Consider the following 20,160-nt stretch of genomic DNA (forward strand, 5'->3'; position numbering starts at 1 on the left):
GACAAAGTCCAACATGTAGAGACCAAACAGTAACAAGAAAAAAAATCCCAGAGAGAATGAAAAATAGAAATATTAGAACATAGTATTTAAAACTGGACTTTAAAGGCCTCTTGTAAATGAGTGCTCCAGATACTGATCAAGGATAAACTGTGGTTTACAGAATGGTTTAAACAACAAGAAATAAACAGTGCACAACCTGCGGAAGGCTCCTACCGGCTCAGCTGACCAGCAATATGGGAGGGGAATGCATGTATGTTTGGCTTTTGAACACCAGTGAATATACCTGGGTGATGGTAAAGGTCTGCTTGTGAAAACAGAGATCTTGACGCTAGTTTTAAAAGTATAGGAACTATGCTCTTAAACCTAATGATCACAGGGGGTCTATCAAATTTCATTTCTCCTCTCCAACAGTGGCCTAGAACCAGATACCTCACTGAAGTGCCAGAAACCCTAAAGTGAGTAGTCATGAAATAGACATTGTGTTAGGGAGAATGTTTTCCAAAACCCCATTAGTCAGATAATTGGCTTCATTGTGAAGCGGGATAATTCATATTCCTACAGATGAGGTGCTCTTTTTTTCCTTGTGTTTTTATATGTAACAATATAATCCTGTATTTTTTCATTCTGCATGAAAATATTTAGTTCCTTTCTAAATTCTGCTGAATTACTGGCCTAAAAAATATCTTGTGGCAATGTATTCTACAATCTAGGTGTATCTATTACCAAAAATTTGCCATCTGTAAATTTATAGCCTATAACCAAATGCATGAACTGCGAAACTGAACAAATACAAGTTTTTAACGAGCTTCATTACAGCACAAATCATTTTAGAAAACACAATTTTATATGTTATGCTTATCCTCTTTAACGCAATCTTCCGTTTTTTCCAATCATTCTTCACACTGGAATGTTTAACTGTCTGCTTCCTAAACTATTCTCTCTGCCCATCGTCAAAATATTATTATCTAAGCCTGATCCTTTGGAAGACAGAACAGGCCAAAGACAGTGGAGGGGTCCAGGAAATTGGGGGGAGCATGTAAGTAGGTGAGTTATAACATCCTCTTTGCCCTTTTTAACTGTGGCTGTCGTTTGAGTACAGATTCAAGTTGTGTTGCCAACAGTCACACTCAGCTCCTTCCTCCAGTGGAATAAGGGCAGGTTATATGCACACCCAAGTGTTTTATTTAATTTCTGTTCACTTACATTTCAGCAAAAACATAGACAACACTTCCAGTCCTTTTGTTTCGTTTGGAACTCCCAGGATTACATCTTGGGCTGGGATTTTTCTAATGATGATGCAATAAACTGAAAAGTAATTTGGGAATTTTAGCCCCATCGGCTCTGGGGGAGGTGGAGCCCAGCAGGGCTGTTTCAAGCCACGCAAAGAGCTCTGCCTGCCCTGTGTCCCCAGGACAAGTGCCATTCCCAGACAAGCTCCCTGACAAGAACAGAAGGAGGCCTGTGGCTCAGGGCTTTTCTGGTAGTTGCTACTTCCATGTGAACGAAGGCCAATTACCAATGCTGCCCACACCACCGTCTGCTGAGCACAAGGTTTGCAAAAATCAAGCACTGAGGAGTGGTACAGGCAGAAGGATACAGCAATGAAGGCACCTTGGTCACCGTGCCCAGGCCCTGCTCCCTGGGACAAGGGTGCCACACAAATGCACTTCATTAACCTACTAGGTTCACCTTCAAATTAGGCTCTTTCCCTCACAGCTGTAGTCCCAGCAGCCCCTGACATGAAGCACCTCCTTCTTTCCAACCCAAATCTGACCAGAATGCCTTTACTCGTGCCATTTTGGCTCTTCAGCTTCACCAGCTCCTCAGCCTCTCAGGCATCCTGCGGCCTCGAAGCAAGTGCCCAGGGCCTCCTCCACGGCCCACTCCCCATGGCCAGGCTGCCATGTCACCCCACTCCTCCACAGACCCTACTCCGACCGGTCGCTCACGTCCTCCCCGCCTTGCCCGCACCCCTGGGCTGCGCAGGCAGCGGGCTGCGGGAGAGAACCGCCGCCGCCGCGCTCGGGGCTGGCGGCGCGGGGGCTGAGGCCAGGAGACGTGCCCGCCCGGGCGGTTTAGGGCGCGGAACGCTGGCGGCGCGGGGCGTGTTCCCAGCCGGGGGGAGCGGCCGAGCAGCGTCGGGCGCCTTGGAAACGGACGGAAGCCGGGAGGGAGCGGCGGGAGGATGCTGAGTCCTGAGCGGCTCTCGCTGCCGGGGCCCGAGTACCTGGGTGAGGAGCGGGGCGGCGCCACGCCCCGAGGGCCCGGTCCCTGGGTGTGCTGTGGCTCCGCGGGGCTGGGGGTGGCTGTGGCCCGGCCCGGCCCGGCCTGGCCTGGCCTTCCCGGGGACAGCGACGAGCGGCCCCAGGCCCGCGGTGTGGCCCCGGCTAGGCCGGGCCGAGGCGAGTGGGGTGACTCCGTGTCCGCCCTCTCGGCTGGGAAGGGGCAGCTCCGGGGGTGACAGGCCGGGGGTGACATGCTGGGGCTGCAGAGTGCTGCTGCTCCGGGATCCCCCGGAGGCGGGAGGGCTGCGGCTCCTCTGGGGGGCCCTCGGGGTGATCCCCGCCCGGGCAGCGCCGGCCTGTGGAGGGTGAGCTGCGGGCTGCTCCCCGTCTCATTTGCACTGTGTGAGCGGTGGGAAGCAGCGTCCAAGCTGCACCATGGCAGACTGTAACCTCCTTTAGGCCATTACCAACCTGTTTTGCTTTCAAATCTGTGTGAGCAACCTTATTTTATGCTCATTTCCCATCACTCGTATGTTGTGAGGTGGTTTGAATGTCAACTTATCTTCTGAAATAAGGTAATGTTGCAATGTTTCCCACATAAAATGGAAATCTTATAAAGCAGCTGCTCCCTTGCAGACTACATCCTGTTACACTGGCTCTAACAGTTTGTGTTACTGCTTGATGTTCCAGGAAACTAAGGAGCAAAGAGATTCAGTGTTAACATGTCAAATAAAAATAATTAGAATGGAATAAAGTCAATATGACTTCATTTAATTGCTAAAGAGGAGATGAATTACAAGTAGTAAGCATTTGGAATGTATTCAACATGGTACTCTTGAAGTAAAACTCTTCAGCCATTACTTTCTAGGCCCAAGAGGCTGTTTGGTAATAACTGTTATAAAGGTATACATAATTTACTGTGGCTTTCTTGTACAAGGAAAGGTTAAAAATGGCATGGATTGGTTTGTGCAACTTGTTCCATGATTTGGCCATCTCTGATAAGTTAAAATGGAACAAGACTAGAGAAACACTGCTGGCTTCCAGTAAATGAAACACCTGTCCTTAAGGAAGGAGACTAAAAAAGCCGAGTTTGTTTAGCCTAGCAATAGTGTCAATGAGGAGGGACCTGACTGTTTTATCAAAGCACAGCACTAAAGAGAGATGAACTATTTAAGCAATGGAATGATCTAACTAGTCTCAGAGTAGAATCTCTGTGTTATTGCTGCCAGACTGTTGGTAGGATGCTTTGCGCATGCTTGCGCAACTGCAATGCTGTTCTGTGTTAGAGAAACTCAAGGTTGAAATAAGAGTTTAGTGCTCTGTTTGAGGTGATTCTTTGGAGACTGACTTTTCTGAAGTTCTTATTGCCGATTACAGTCCTGGAGCTAGTTCAGGTATTTGAGAACAGTGTTGCAGTGTGCCATGTAGATACACCCTTTGGTTTTGTGCTACGCTATCACACTACATCAGCATTTTCAACCTACACATTAATCGAGAGGCTCATAATTTTTCTACAGAGTTGCTCTAGGCTGAAACTTGCAATTTTTTTTTTCAATGAGCCAACATAGTTTTAGGTTAATTTAATTGTTTTTAATGAAATAAGCACTTAACTTTTACTTGTGTGAAACTTGTGAGTGAGAATTGAATCACTCAAAACAACCTAGGAAGCAGACTAAAAATTCTTAAAGTGTAAAAGTAAACAGTTTTTCTGTCTCCCATCTGAAGTTGAGAAATGTGACTTCTAAGAGATGTGCCAGGTTGTTTGGTGCAAGCAGCTTTATTAACCTACTTAAAGTGAGCCTTTTATCTCCATTCCACAGGCTGATATGCCATTCCCTTTTCATTTTGTAAAACCTTCTAAGTTATTCTGAGATGGGGTCACAAAAAGACATGTGTGAGCATGTCAAGTTGAGCAATAATTTGTATAAGAGCCTGTTCTGTTGATCACTTGGTATGTCCTTCTGTTTAGGTTGCAATATCTGTTGTCTGAGGGGAAAAGGTGTCTGCTACGTGACGGTATTGTTGTTAGCTGTAAATGTTACCAATAACAATGTTTTTTGTCTTAATGAGATTTTGTAATTTACCAAACTGCTCACAGATCCTACTTAATGAATTATTTATAAGCAGTAGGAAATTGGTTAAAAACCAACCAAACAAAACGCCAAAAAACTCAGCTGTCCCTCCTGCAAATAAATGCACCACCTCCCCACACATTTTCATAAGATGCTTTTATGTTTTCTGCATTGGCCTGGCCTTCTTAAATCACCATTATTTGTATTTGTTCTATTGTGTGCCTTTCCGTCTTGTTGATATAGTTGTCTGATGTGGGATTGTAAGCAACTGTGATAAGTTTCACTTTCTGTAATTTCATTCTGAAGTTGTGTTGCCCCAGGCTGCCACAGAAGGTATTCTTTGAGTCTCACAGATCATATGGCACTGTCTTTTCTGATCTGGAATGGGCAAACTTCATCTAACCTCTTTTTCTCCTTTTCAATACCAAAACCAGGCCAAAAAATAAAATGAGTGTCCAAAATAACATTACATGCTACTTGCTGCATTACTTTTCTTTTTTCTCATTTGAGATGATTCTTCCACATCCAGTTTTGATGCTAAGAGGGAAATAAAAGCAGAAGCAAAGAGGAAGAGAGTTAAGCATGCACTTAAGATGAAAAATAATTGCAAATCTTTGGTACAGCAGAGTTCCTAGGAAATAAAACTCGTGGCAACATGTCTCAATGCCACAATGATTGCGAGACAGTAGGTAGAAGAACAGACATGACTGATACTCAGTGAATAGGAAAGCAGATGAGGTCTGCAGTGCTGGCAGAAAGGCTACAGTGAAAATGTTACAAAAAGCAGGACATTTTAAACAGCATTTTCACTGAATAAACAACATTTAGTGGTTGGGGACAGTGATGAAAATGTGTTTCTCGTTTGATGGATGAGACTGGAACTACAGTAGGCAAAATGAGGCCTATTTGGGACACTTTTCCATGCGTTCCTCATTATGGTTTAATAACTGGTGATTGCTCAGTTATTTATAGCAGGCAATGGAGCACTTAGTGTATTGTTCTACTTATGCAGCTGTCTTCTGAAGCTTCAAATTTAATCCCTCGCTGCCCTCCCTTTTCTGTTTTGGAGAAAATGCAGTAGATTATTACAAATTTCTGAGCTTTTATTTTCCTCTGGATTCTGCCCTCCTCCATTCCCAAGCTCCAGGATGTGCTTTCTTTTCTTGCATTGCCAATATAAGATACATAAGAACATAAATACTCTGTTAGGGAAGTGCCTTACCAGTAAAGCGTGGGACAGAAATGTGATCGTGTTTCCTCACCTCTCTTGTAAGCGGACTTAGGCTTCATGATTAGAAAAAAGCATTCCCAGTATTGGTGCTTTTACAAACTGAGTAGCTCCCAGCAGAGAACTTCAGTTGCGTAGAGGCTTTGCAGATACCTGGGGTTTACGCTTCTTCTGAACAGTCTTAAGAAGTATTGAGTTGGAAAGTCCAAGTGCAATTGTTCTTTTTTAACAGCATAATCAGTGTATAGGTTATGTTGTTATCCAGACATCTCAGCTGACACCGAGTCACCTCTTTGTCTAGGTATTTGATGAGCTCCTGTGAGGCACTCTGGCTGGAAGAGCTTATGGTCCGAAAAGAGACTCATAGAATCAAGAGAATGCTTTTTTTTTTGTTTTGTTTTTTCTTTCCAATTTCTTGCTCTGTTATACAGATAGGAGAACTACAATGTGGAAGATGAATGACTTCCCCACTGACATGTAAGAATTTGCTTGTAGAAATGTTATTCAAGTTTGAATCTTCTTAGACTCAGTCTAGTACTTTCCCCAAAAGATGGAGGTTTCATTCCCAAACCTGCTGTTGCACTACAGGCCTTCCACCTTAACTTGAAAAGTAACAGGTGAAATCTGATTCTGATCTATGTAGATTTACAGAACTGGAGAGTACACAGTCCTTCTGTGTTTGAGTATGAATAGACAGGGAAACATTAGGCTACTTAATGCCTTATAGCAAGCTGGAATGACAGTTATGTCCATGAGGTTAGTAGTATGCTGCCTAAATTCAGATTATTTTTTTTCAAGATCAACGATTTTGCATTGGTGAGGTGGTGATTTCTAGCAGCTGTACAACATCTTGTAGGAAGTGGTCTGCTGGAGAGACTTGGACGATTAAATCAGTCTCTGCAGCTGCAGGAATGCAAACTGAAAGAGTACAATGTTGTGGTTTGTGATTAATGTACTGATTAATTGTTTGAAAAAATTTCCAGCTATGGTCAAGATTAAATTGTAAACTGAAACATTTCTTAATATTTTGTTGAAAGTGGTTGTGAAACCATGAGCATACAAAATACAATATAGTTGTGTTGTGTGGCCACTTAGCATGTTCCTGAGTAACAGTGCATGTCGTGCATTGCAGTGTTATCTCTGGTATGAAAAGGTTTACTTGTACTTCATTACATGTTCTGCCCTTCAAAAAAAAAAAAAAAAGTTTGAGGATTAATAGGAACTTACACTGTGAAGCTGTGCAAAGCTAGAAGGAACTACAGCTGTACAGTGATTTAGCTTTTAGGTTGATTATTTTGTTTCCATACTTCTCTTGCTCAGGCCATCCCTTAGTGATGTCTGAAAAGTTGAAAAAGAGCATCATGAAAGACAATTAGTGCTGGAAAAACTTCCAGAGATGACATGATTTCATTCTTGCAGTTTGTATCCTTACTAACTCCCTCTTGCATTATTATTATTTTGGTAATATTTGCATGAAATTAATCTTGTGTTAGTATAGATGTGTCTTTCCACTGTGTGTAATACGGTAGTGTCCTTAGCTAAGCTTCAGTTCAGAATCAATTCTGGAAGTGTATTTAGTTGTTACTTTATATACTTTGAGGGACTTTAATATATTTGGAATACTTATAGCATTTTAAAGTTTGTTATGCTGTTGAACTTCTGATAACTGAAATGAATCATAATGTTAATTGCACCAAGTAGTGTGTATTTTTGGCACTTCAGTTGAGGACGAGGCAAATAGTTAATAAAAGCTGGTCTTATTATCCAGGAATTCTCACTCCAGATTTTTCAACATATTCTGTTATGCCAGGAATGAATCAGCCACCAAACAAAATGCGCTGTTATGTGCATATAGTACAAATTGTTTTGATAATCAGCTCATGTTCCAGAAGAAGTCCTCTCTCATGAAGAGTTGAGCAATAATGTAGCTAGCTGATTTGATAATAATTTGATAAATACTTACCTCTGCACTAGGGCTCTGTTCTGCTGTTCCTTTTCAACAGGGTTTTGCTATCCAATAGCAATTTATTCTGATCATGCTTGTTTGGTGCACTTTATTTTTCTCTCGCAGCATCTGCTGCTATTTTTATGGCTATTCCTTTCAAGGATGATATGCAGCATTGCTTCTTGGTAAGTGTGCTGATATACTTCTCAGCTTTTCAGAGCAGGCAGACTTCTTGGAAAGAGAAGCTTCTTACTGATGTGGCATCAGGGAGATGTATCTCAGTTGTGAAACTAGGAAACTGAGGTGCAAAAGTAGTGTGGTTAATGGAATCGTTTTGCCAATATGTGCTGAAGTAGGTATTGCATAACAGACACAAATAGAACTGTGGCACTTCCAAGGTCTTACTCCTCTCCATTCCTGAGCGCTGCTGATAATACCAATATTACATATATGCAATATTGTTACTTAAAGATGAGGTTATTTCTTTACTTCCTCCTGAGTTTCTGGCTTTGAGAATTTCAGTGCATAAATTTTGTTGCATGCAGTGATATTATTTGCATTAAATTTCCTTTTCTTTCAAGATTTTTCAAGTATCAGAGCTTGTTCTTACAATATTTGCAATCAAACCTATGAATTAGTGGATTGTTTGTTTTCATAAGAAGATTGAAACAAGTCATTTGGTGGCTTATAAAAGGACTATTTTTACTCTTTTAAATACACATGCAAAAATGATTTGGTGCAGTTATGGCTAAATGGAATAAATTGCGATTGTGTAATCTGTTGTGAAGTCCGTAGAGATTGTGGATTGGTTGTGGATATATGTTTTGCCTTTGACTTGCAAGCTGGAGGAGATTTATATAACCTGCTCTGGCCATGCTTGAATTGAACAACCACTGTTCATCCCCAAATTCGGTTCTGAGCCAAGAGTGCATTGATTGCAAAATTCACATTGGGCATGTGAGTGATGGTGCAGTGTGAGCATGTCAGGATGGGGGCAACTCCAGCAGAGCCCATTCTCCTGGGTGTTGCAGTAGCCAACTCTGTAGGAGCTGTACTGTACAGTTTGCTACCGATTGGACAGAGGCTCTAAGTGTAACATCATTATTAGTGGTTCAGTTGTAAGAATTAAGATATTCTGTGCAAGGGTATCTACTTACCATCAGGTCATGGGTTGCCGGAAGGCTCCTCTGTGAACTTGCACTGTCAGATCTGTGAAAGCTGCCTGGTAGTTTTTAAAACTGACAACAAGGCATAGTGCTTACCAAATGAGTGTGGCAGGCACACTTGCTTACTCTTTGGGGTAATTGCATGGGATTTCAGGGAAGACTTAAGCATGAACCATTAACTTTGAAGGTTTTGTACAAGCAGGGGGGGAAACCTTTGTTGCAATAAGCCATAAATAAATAAATGCTGAGGATAACCTATTGCGATCCCTCCTGTGTGGAAGCTGCAGTGTACTGGAATTCTATCAGGAAGAAAATGAGTAGAGACAGCAAGCTCTAATAGCACAGTTGTGTGAGCATTTGAGCTTTACATTCTAATTTTGACTTGCTGCCTCATTGTTGCAAAGTGAGCCTCAAAATATAAGCAACATTTATACCAATACACCATTATCTCCATGAATTTTCAAAAAGTATTAAAATGTATGAATCATCTCATTTATTTTGCAAAGGACCTCACAGACTTTTAACTCTGCTGGCATAAATAGTTAATGTTCTAGTATGATTCCAGTGTTTGTTATGGAAAGTACCATTTCTATAAATTATGGAACTACTATTTTGCTATAACCAGACTCCTGGCACTTTATTTCGCCTCTCTGGCCTGCTAGGACCTGCCTGCAAATTAAATTTTATTCTATGACTTTTCTGTGTAAGGTAGAGTTGGTTGGGTTATAAAACATACTGCTTGTACCATTCCATGGAACTGGGCAGGCAGCGAGCAGGAAGCCAGAGCTGGAATTTGCCTTGGCACTGTGAGCTGTGCTACCTGGAAAACAGCACAGCAGCTGGAGAGCCAAAAAGAGGAACTTCTCAAGGGGATTGCAAATGCTGTTTTCTTGCAGCTTCTCCCTCACCAATTTCTTCCTCCCCCACACCTCTACCTACCTTCTGGGCAACAGGGAGAGAGGTTCTTTGCCAGGATCCTTAGGCCACGCAGCAAAAACTTAACAGAAATACCCTTTTACTATCAGCTGTATTCAACAGCGACCCGTATATATTTGTGTATGCTTTTAAGTGTGACAGGAATGTCTGAAATTCTGTGTTGAAAGTTAATTTATTCTCCAGGAGCAGACTCAAAGGTATTTGTTACAGAGGTCAGCCCCGTTGTGCTGCGGGACCGTGCCGGTCTATTCCCATAGGCTTTTAAGGGGAGAGGTTAATGACTCTAAAGAAGCAAAATAACAAATACATGTTTCATTGATAGGGGTTATTGTATGAAAGGAGGAGAGTATAGTTCCCCACAAAGTTTCGAGAATGGTTTTGCAATTGAGCAGAAGTTTATTGCAGGCTGAGTGGACTGTTCCCTTGCCTAATGAGATACCACTGACAGCTCAAGAGGGGCCTGGGCAGCCAGCTTCTAAGCATGAGATGGGAGATGGGCTGCAGAATGAAGACAGGGGAAGGATGGGCTGGAATAAAGTTACCCAGTTGCTGTTATCTTGAGCCTGTGACTGAGCTGCACGACTCATTCCTCCCTCAGGGGACACAGGTGCGCAGAGCTATTTTTCTTTAATCGCTCACATAAATTAAGTTTATTCCTTTGCATTAAAATAATTAAATAAAGCTACGCCCTGTATCTTTTAGTGCCAGATAATATCTTTGAACCTTTGGCTCACCATTTTGCTATCAGCTGCAAAGTATTTTCCAGGGTGTGCTTAACCAATTTTACCATTGTCCTGAAAAATGTTCTAGGCAGAGAAATCCCCTGATAGCAATCAATGTTCATGCTTACATACTTTTAATCACTGTATCCACTGGGAATAATCATTTCCGGGCCTCTCTTGAAGTCCACCTGCCCCACACTAAGATGAAAGGGACTTCCATGCTGTGTATCAAGTGGCGCGGGCTTGGTGCTTACCAGGATATTAAGCACAAATTAAAATGGTTTGAAGAATATTGATGTGGGTCTGAGGTTGGCCAGTTGCTGGTGATGGGTGATGCTGCCAAGTCTGGAGCAGATTGGCAAGGAGCAAGAACAGCTTTTGCCTTTCCTATATCCCCTAAGGGTTTTCTCCTGCTCTTTTTAGGACACGACACTACTTGCAAAGGTGCAGTAGCGTATGTGTTTAGGATGGAGGTGTGTGCTTTGGGAACAGGGTTTGTGTGCTTTCCAGGTTGGTTAGGAATGATTTTCCTGGGTTCGTTGTGACTTGTCTTCTGATTGTTGAACTTGTGGATTTGGAAAGCGTACTGCGTGGTAGCTGGCGCATCACCTCAGACTCGGTTCTTTGTTGCTTCAGCTTGGTTTCTATCCAAAAACATCAAAGGGGTTCAGTGGCAAATCTGTGTTGCTTCCTCCCTGGCAAATGCTTGATTCACATGAAGTCTGCCCCTTGCAGAAGCAGCAGAATGGTTTGTGTTGTACCAAACTATCTCTACTCAGAAGTCTTATAAGTGAGTGGCATCCTGTACCTGGGTACTGGCAGATCCACCACTTCTGAAATTTCCTTTTGTTTGGTTTAGGCAGTTATTTGAGACTGACTGTTGAGCAATATAAATCTCTCTTGGCATTGAGACCTGTTCCCCACCTGCCACTCCAAGAACATTCACTGATGCTTGTATGGAAGCAGATGTACTTTTATTTGCACCTTTAGGAAAAAAGCTTTACAGAACAACCTTAGAGCTGTTTGGCTTTGGTAAAAAGGGAAGGGCAGGTAATGCCTACAGCTCTGCAACAGCCCCATAGGTACGGCACTGACAGTCTGTATAGGAAAGATGGCTGTGGCTCAGCACAGAGATCAAGAACTCCTCTTGAGTAAACTTTTTCCAGTGGGACAGTCCCACTGTTCCTTCTCTTTCTTTACTTCTAGAATCTTGGGGGATTTTAAAAAAGGGACAGCACTTTTAATGACTAACGCTGTGTAGCGAGGAAAGGAAACAGGATTTAGGTCAGGAATTTTACTGTCCATATCTGGGAGACTGAAACCTCTACTCTTTAACTCAGAGAGCAAATGCTTGTAGGCTTCTTGTGTAAGGCACACAACTAGGTTGGTCTGGCTCTGGGCTTTGCAGGCCCCTTGTATTCTAATTTCTGTCTCTTACTGTCTTTTATTTGCAGCTCAAAGACATGTCCTCACGTACATGGAGGATGCAGTGAGCCAGCTGCTGGAGAACAGAGAAGATATTAGTCAGTATGGCATTGCCAGGTTCTTCACTGAATAGTAAGTACATCAGGATACTGCCAATAGGGCCAGCTTGAGGGGGGCTTTGGAAACAGGCAGGGTACATGGAGAATGAAACTGGACACATGCTGATTATGTTGTGAATGCTGGGTTTCACTGGGTTAGCCAAGGGCTGCCTGAGCGTGTTTCAGAAACGTGCACGGGTTTCATACAGTTCAGTACCTCTCCTATTACAGACATTCACGTGAAGCAGTCACTTTGCGGGGCAGAAAACCAAAATTCTGCTTGCCTTAATCAGGACTGTTAGTATCAAAAGCAGAGACTGCTTCTGGTTTCAGCAGCACTCATTCTTCCTTTTTCTGAGCACGAATATGAACTGTTTTGTCTCATGTGAATGTTCTCCTGTTAAATGTTTTAATGTAATTCCTCTTCCTCCCTTATAACCTGCGTAGTGAACATAATAATTAGGACAGGTCATCTCTTCCTACTAATTTGGAAAGATTTTTTGGAGAGGAAAAACTGTGTGCTGGTCTTTAGTGTTGTTGGTGTTGACTCAGCCGATTGCTGTATGTTTTGCCAACCTGATGATGTCTTGCACAATGCCTAAAACTCTTCCAGGCAGCTTCATTAAAGATCTGTTGGTAATGCATGTGCTTGCAGTGGTTGTATGTTTCTGTCTTTTGATGCCCATTTGAAAATCTTTCCTTGATTTGCCTCAGAAAAAGATAACAGGAAAGGAAGCAAGCAGTGTGCAGAATATTTCACAACAATCTCTGTACTACAGCAGTGGAAGAAGAACTGAAAACATAGGAATAGCTTGCTTTCTCAGTTGACAACAGTTTCAGGGGTTTTTGCATGTTTTTCTGTTTGGTTGTTTGTTTGTGTTTGGTGGTTTTTTTGTTTAAATTTTGTTACTAAATTTCATTTTTTCCTGCACATTAGAGTCCATCTAATCTCCAAACAAGATCTAACTTGCTAGTTACTTGATTGGACAGCTTGCATTACATTTTCTTACCCCATGAACATTTTTAACTTTTAAACAACTGAGATTGTCACTGGTAAATGAGTAACTAAGATAAAGTCTGAAAAGCTTGCTGCATTTTTTTTCTTTTTGAGATAAGGTAACTAGCAATTCAAGACTAGCATGGTTTTGACCATCTTGGCAGAGGAGGTAATATACAGACCATCTTCCTGCATCTCTTTATATAATGGATCTTTTAAGTAGATGGCATTATAACAAGAAAGCATGGTTTCTTGGTAATACCTTATCTCTTTTGCTCTCAACAGAGTACTTCCAGCTTTCACTTGGCATGAATCGTCCATGTTGCAAAATCTATGAGACCCATGCAAAACAGCAAAAAGGCAATTTTGCTAAAAGAATCAGTTCATTAGTTTTATTGTTAACATTTGTCTGTGGCTTAGTGTAACTAGAATGAATACTGACTTTAAAATAACTCAGAAATCTATTTTAGAAGCAAATAATACTTGTTACTACATGGATTTTATAAGGAGAGTGGTATTTTTTGTTGTCATTTATATGAAGTAGTGTAAACTCTCAAAATGCATTCCCTCTTTGTAGACTACCAAAGCTGAAAGATGCATAATATCAGGAATGAAACTCTTACTATACAAACCAATGAACCGTATACTTCCATGTTCTGAGCAAGTTGCAGTGGTCACTGTTAAGTTGCAGAGAATTAATCACCGCAAGTAAGTTTTGGAGACAAATGAAGGTACAACCTATGCACTTGATGTGACTGGCAATCATGATATTCCATCTGATATAAGTGAGTTTCCACAGAAAGTAATACTGAGATTAGTCAGCTGAGCAAATAGTCAGTAAACAAGAGCTTAAGGGAGATAAGGAGCATGACTACAATGACCTCCACCCACCAACGGGATTTCTTTACCAGGATTGAAGGCAAGGTGGCTCTGAAATACCCAGGTGAAATCGTCATTCAGGCATCTCTCCACATTGGATTTGTTTTGCACCTGCTTTCAAACTGTTACCTCAGAGCCTTTTCTAAACTTCTGATCATATACATTGAAAAAATTAAATGGAGAGTAAAGAGATCTTCCACACCTTTTGAAACTCCTCACATTGCTTCTCTATAGTACTACTGCATTGTGACATAACCACCTTCTTTTTCACTTCCTATTCTTCTTTTACCTTTGAAAGAATAAATAGTAATTCAAGATCATCATAACGAACAAAACTGTCAAGACAGAGCACAATCCTCTGATTGACTTAGGTGCTGGAGATCATGTTTTTCCCATTTATTTTCAAAGAAAGATGTGAATTTCTACAGTGGCTTTTTTTCCTTTTTTTTTTTTTTCTTTTATAGTGTGTCTGGAGTTTAGCAGATCAAACTGTGTCCCTGTACCAAAGTACAAACTGGTTTAGTAATTTTGAGAGCTGTGGAACTCTTAAGATTTGAAGTGTTGGATTCTTTATGTAGAGAATAAATTATTGGCAGTGTGGATGTAGGCAGACTCAAAATACAAAGTTTCCTATTATGTACATGTCATATGTTCTGGCTCTCAGAACTTAGTGTTGAGCCCTCACTGCCCAATAGATTTATTTTCATCCGAACAACCGTCAACATTTGTTCAGGCTATGCTTTGAAGGCTATGCTGGCTTTGTATTGCTCTGCCAAGCAAATAAACCAGATCTTGATTTTTATCTTTACTTTCATTATCTTCAAACTCAAAGATAACTTGTGAGATTCCAGGAGGTTTGTGTGCACTTGCCCAGTGTTTTCCTTGTTCTAGGTTATTCTAAGTGAGAGGATTGGCATGTGCATATTTTGAAGTGTGCTGCAGTGATTTGAGATGAAGGGCCTTGGTATTAGGGTGTCTAGTTTTTCACATTGTGCTTTCCCTATTTATGCTCACTTAAAATAAGAGACCAAGCCCAGGGTTTAGAAAGCTAGCAGGTAGGCCCAAGCAAGTGAGGTGGGGTTTGTTTGGTTGGTTGGTTTTGCGGATTTTTTTTTTGAGTGTCCATGGGATTAAAATAATGACTTCTGTAACTTTTCAGAAATAATGAAGTCAGTGTATCAAGGATGGGTGTTAGATATTCTCCAAACTCTTCCCAAAGAGCACACTTTTCAATAGAGTGCTGTTCCATGGGCTTCTCTTGCTGTATACACCACTGAAGAGCAATCATGGCCTTTCCATCACACATTGCACTTCAGATCTTTGTGCCCTTTATACCAACTATTTTTATGGGTAATTAAGAAAATGTTGTTGGGGTTTAACTTACCTTAGTGAAGTTTCAGAGATGAAAATTACAGGGTCATGTAGCTCTGTATGGATCAAGCATTAAGTGTTTTGCAGGCAATGAGTGTTTCTAGTTGTTTCTAGGAAATCAAGTTCAGCATGTATTTCATCGCTATCCACAGCCTAGCACCAGGACTGCTGATTGCAGAGGGCTGACCTTCATCTCTGCAGCTGTCCTTCTGGAATATTTTTAGTCTTCAAGAATACGTTTTCTCCTGTATTATTCCATTGTTCATTTGTCCCAATCAGCTGGACATCTGCTTTCAGTCTTGGGAGTTCCTTGAGGCTCCTCTCATCTGAGTCACTCCTGACTCTTACAGGAAAAGGAATCAATCACCATTCTGCCAATTAATCCACATCTTTTAGCTAAATGAGTAAATTATGTCTCTCTTAGGGCTAGTCTTGATTTTATAGATATGCTGAAATGCTACTGGTATTTGTTCATTACAAACCCAAGAAATCTCTGCTCTGCTTTTGAATCTCCATGAAATGCAGACTCTTGAAAGCCCTCTGTGTAATTATACACTAATGCTGCTTTACTTCTTCCAGCCTAACTTCTGTGCCAACATATCTTAAAGGGACATGTTCCTCCTATACATTATTTATCATCCTGTTTTCTTGATCTTCCTGTGCTGAAATAAAACAGAGCCCTCATGCTAAAGCATTTGATCACGCAGAGGGAACGTGCATAGCATCCCACTTTATATTTTCTGGGATCTTTAAGGGAGACTGCATGGCTTTTTTCACTTCAGCCTGAAGAAGTGGTTAAAAAAATTTGACCAAGAGACTTCTTACTCATAATTTTTGCATTTCTTCTGGGCTAACCATGTGCTTGAAACTTTTTCTTCCAGCTCACAGGTAGATGTGCTACTCTCTTTGAGACTCTTTGGAAAGCTCAGAAATATTACTCAGTGATAACTTAGCTCAGACAGGAAACTCTTCTTCCAATCATTTTTTTAGTTTGCTTGATAAACCAAACACAAGTGAACTAGAGACACAGGAAAAGGCTTTTTTTTTTTCAATCTGTGTTCTTCTCCCAAAACAGTTGTTGTTTTCATTTGTTTCTGGTGAAATCTCTCCCTGACCACCTGCCAGCTGGAACATGATTGAGAAAGACATCTTGCTTTTAGCTTGCAGGTGCATCACTACTTCCAGTGGGCTCTGCAAACTGATGTCTGAGATCTTCTTTTTTGCTGTAAAGGATGTTTCTGCTGGCTCTAACTTGAAGTGCCTTTGCTGGATCTTGTGTGACAGTTTGATAATATTTGTCTGAGAAGGTGTCTGTGATTTGTGTGTCTGGGGGGGCTTGGAGATCAGATACTGCTTTTACATCTGTTGTGTGCCTCACAATTCAAAATACCAGGTCTGTGCTGTGTAGAGCCCTGTTTTACACAAAGGAACATTTGCTTTGTTCAGAGTAGCCGAACTGCCAGTGCTATATAGTTTGAAATCCTTGGATAGGAAGATGTTATCATGGTGAGAAGTATCAACTTCTAGCAATGAAAATACCTCGTTTTCTCTTGTTGTCTGGATTGGCTGAAACAATTGGTGCAACTCATTCCTCAGGGACAAATATGATACTGCTCCCTGGCTTTCTCTGGCAATAGCAGTGACACAGGCTTTGGTATCAGAAAAACTTTTGGCTTGTTCAACCCTCTACTGCTATCCCACACTACCTAAATAAGTCTGCAGAGTCAACAATGTCCTCCTCTTTAAAATGGTCTCAGTGCCCTTGAGAGGGTTAGAGCGGGGGGAATGGCCAGGAATGGGACAGATGGGATGCCCATGAGAAATAAGCCACTACTGAACACAACCTTAATTGGCAACTGGAAATAAGCTGAATTATCTGCTTATACAGGGGAGAGATTCTTAGACCTAGCTTAGATCCATCAAATTTTTTTTAATCTCTGTGCATGTAGACCTTATCATTGACATCATCTTGCTGTCATCTGCTCTGCATCTTTCCCCTTTTCACAGTAACTTGTTCTGTCTTGTTCTCAAGGATAGTGTAAGTTCTTCAAGACAGAAATTATATTGTACTGCATGTGCTTTACAGCATCTAGCATTGTAGAATGTTGTCTCTGTGCTTTGTACAATTGTAGTATAAACAGCAAAAGCAGTAGTGAGAAGGTCCTTAGGGCTTTGACAAGTCGTGCCAGATTCCCTGTTGCAGAGGTGGAGTAATTCTGTAGGATTTCTCAGCAAGACTCTTTGGGGGAGGGGTGTTTAGTTTGGGGTTTTTTTAGTGTTAGTTCTGTTTGTATTGGTTTTGAGCAACTCAGTGGCCTCTGAGAGGTAACAATACTTTCAGGTTCTTTCAGAAAATGCTGATATTGTCTCTGATATAATCTTATGAGCAATTGCAAAAGTAGTATTTTATGTGTTCCTCAAATACTCTCAGGATTCTGATCTGGAGCGAAAAAGACAAAATGATCACACTCAATGCAAGACTGCACTGAGCCACGCAGTTGGGATGAAGCTGCTGCTGTCAGTGACCTAGCTGTGAAGTAGCCCTTTGGGCTGAAAATCTCAGCTGGGATAATGTGCTTGATGGTTCCTGTCAAGCTCTTACTTGGGATTCCTTGATCCCTAGGGCACTGCGTAAGAGTGCTGTCTGCCTCTTCTTTGCTCTTCAGTTTTCAGTGGAAAGAGAATTAATACATGCACTCAGGCTCAGCACTCATGCCAGAAGCTCCGAGGAGTAGATTTTGCAGCTAATGTGAATAAGTTGCTATGAGAAAGGCATTTTCAAAGTCTCTCTCCACAGAGTAGATGGATTTGCAGGACTGCATTTGTTGATAAATCTTTCAGTGGAAACTATAATAGTTGCATATTTCTCCACTTAGAGTGTTACTAATGGACACAAAACTTTTCTGTCTTACCTCTACAGAGAAGAGTTGTCAGAATGGCAGAGTCTCTTCCTTGTAATCTAAATTTCTCCAGCCATATTAGAAATGAGATTTCAATACCCCCAGTCCACTGTGCATGGGATACCCATTTTGTATGAGACCTATGGAAGATTCTGGGCGGGTGTGGATGACTTAGTCTTTGTGTGATTAAAATTACATTAATTTTGTTGAGAACCTGCAGATCTGCTACCTGAAGTGTGATGTTTTTATTACAGAATTGCTTGACAGCAGAAATGGTTTTTGTATCTAACAGGCAGGATCTACCAATTTCTGATTTTCCCAGAGTTGTTTCTTTGTAACAAACATTGCAACAAGTCCTAGCCTGACAAACACGCTGATTGGGATAACTGCTATTGAGTAAACAGCTGGAAAAAATGCATATATTAATGGGAATAACACGCTGATTCCCACTGTAGTTTGTACATGTTACCAATATATTAGAAAATGTAGTGTATTCTTTGCATATATTTGCGAATCTTACAGATGTGTGAGTACTCAGATGAATCCAGATCCTTGCAAAGAAATACGAGGTGGGGGAAGGTAAAAAAGCTTTTTGGTAGGCAAGACAATCTCAGGAGGCTTGTAGCTAAAGGAGCAACATAGAAGTGGACATGAAAGACAATGTTTACTGTTGATGCTGTGTGCAATAAGATATTCCATTCAGGAAACCTACAGTACTGTTTCATTGACACAAAAATCTAGAGAACTTGCCATAACATATGAATGTTAGCATTTTATATCAGCACCTCGTCAGCATGAGGTAGTTGTCTGTAGATAACCCTTCACTTTAGTACACACTGACTTGAGCTGCACTCTGCTCTTGCTGTTTGAGGAAACACAATCACAACTTTTATTATATACAGTGTGGTCAGATTATGATGCTTCAGTTATGTATTCACTGACATAGCAGTGCAATCTTTGCCCACTTCTTTCCTATTCCTTTATGTCATGGAAATTACTTATTTATTTTGTGGTCTTTGTCAGAATAGTTGCAGCAGAAGCAGACCAGCTACCTTATGGAGACCTTATGTAGTCAGGTATATAAGTATTCCTTCTTACAACCTTGAATGTTGAAATGCAACACGTTTGCCATGAAGCTGAGCTTCCTTTAATGATAGTTAAAGCCAGTTGCATATAGGCAGTGTTCATAGCTAATAAAACTGAAAAACAGACATTTAAAATTCTCCAAAAGCTGAAGTCCAGAAACTTGGCAAATGGTAGGTGTGTTAGGACTGTATGTGTCTGAGTTAACTGTGTTTATGCTGTTTCTCTGGGCTAGAGTTGGATATACTATCCTCTGTCTAGTTTTAATTCATAACTCTAGCATAATTCTTTTTATGCTTCCAATTTTTTTATTGCATCACAGTTGTTGTTGTTACTAGTACAAATTCAGAGATGTACACATGATCGTAGCTGGAATTTAAAATCAGCCTTTGTGACACACTTCAAATGGGTAAATTTATTCTTTAAACAAGTCTGAATAATTTAAGGGGAGGGAAAAGGACAAAACCCTATGGTTTACTGAAAATTTATCTCTCTGATCTAGGTTAGAAGGTAATAGAGAAGTAATTTTTCCTCAATTATGTGCATTTGTGGTACAGTTTTCCTACTCCCTAGTCCATCCCACTGTCTGCATTTGGCAGTACAACAAAATAGATATGCATGTCATTGCTGTTCCTAATAATATCTTTAAGGAACCTTCTGTATGTGTGCTCTTCATGGCTATTTTGCCATAACTCATTCCATCAGTTGAGTATTTCGTAGTGCTCATCATATCCTTTTGGGGATGCCTCAAAGTCCTTGTTTATGTTCTCCAACAGTCCACTTGTTTTTAATATGTGTGGTATTGGACCATTAGTTCCTCCTCCCTATTCTTGCATTTGTGATCACAAATCTCTGCTCTGTTTCAGTTTGTATTCTTCAGAAGTCAAAGGGCCCTCACATCAGAATTGGTGAACTGTGGCAATCTTATATCATCTGTCTTCCACTGAGGAAAGGTCTGCCATAGAGCTCACCTAAAGCAAAATAGATATTCAATGCTGAGATCACTGTTTGACAAGCATTTTTCTCCATCATTCTGGAAGACCACTCAGCTGTGTTTGCTGAGTCATTGTGATGGAATATATAGGAAAAAATGAGAAATATAAATAGTGACAT

At 41.0% G+C, this 20,160-nt stretch overlaps 1 protein-coding gene across 1 annotated transcript in view; it reads left to right on the forward strand.

Annotated features, from left to right (window-relative positions):
• Positions 1-2,185: 2,185 nt before the first annotated feature.
• The window catches only part of CSTPP1 (centriolar satellite-associated tubulin polyglutamylase complex regulator 1), a gene marked incomplete at both ends in the record, with an annotated part of 79,542 nt that continues 61,567 nt past the window's right edge, over positions 2,186-20,160 (forward strand). Inside the window, 2 exons of the mRNA XM_080345110.1 lie at positions 2,186-2,231; positions 11,749-11,851. Of these exons, the coding sequence (XP_080201236.1) occupies positions 2,186-2,231; positions 11,749-11,851 (149 nt within the window). The remainder of the gene's footprint in view (positions 2,232-11,748; positions 11,852-20,160) is intronic.

This window comes from Nesoenas mayeri, assembly GCF_963082525.1.
Source record: "Nesoenas mayeri genome assembly, chromosome: 5".
In the NCBI taxonomy this organism is placed as follows: domain Eukaryota; kingdom Metazoa; phylum Chordata; class Aves; order Columbiformes; family Columbidae; genus Nesoenas; species Nesoenas mayeri.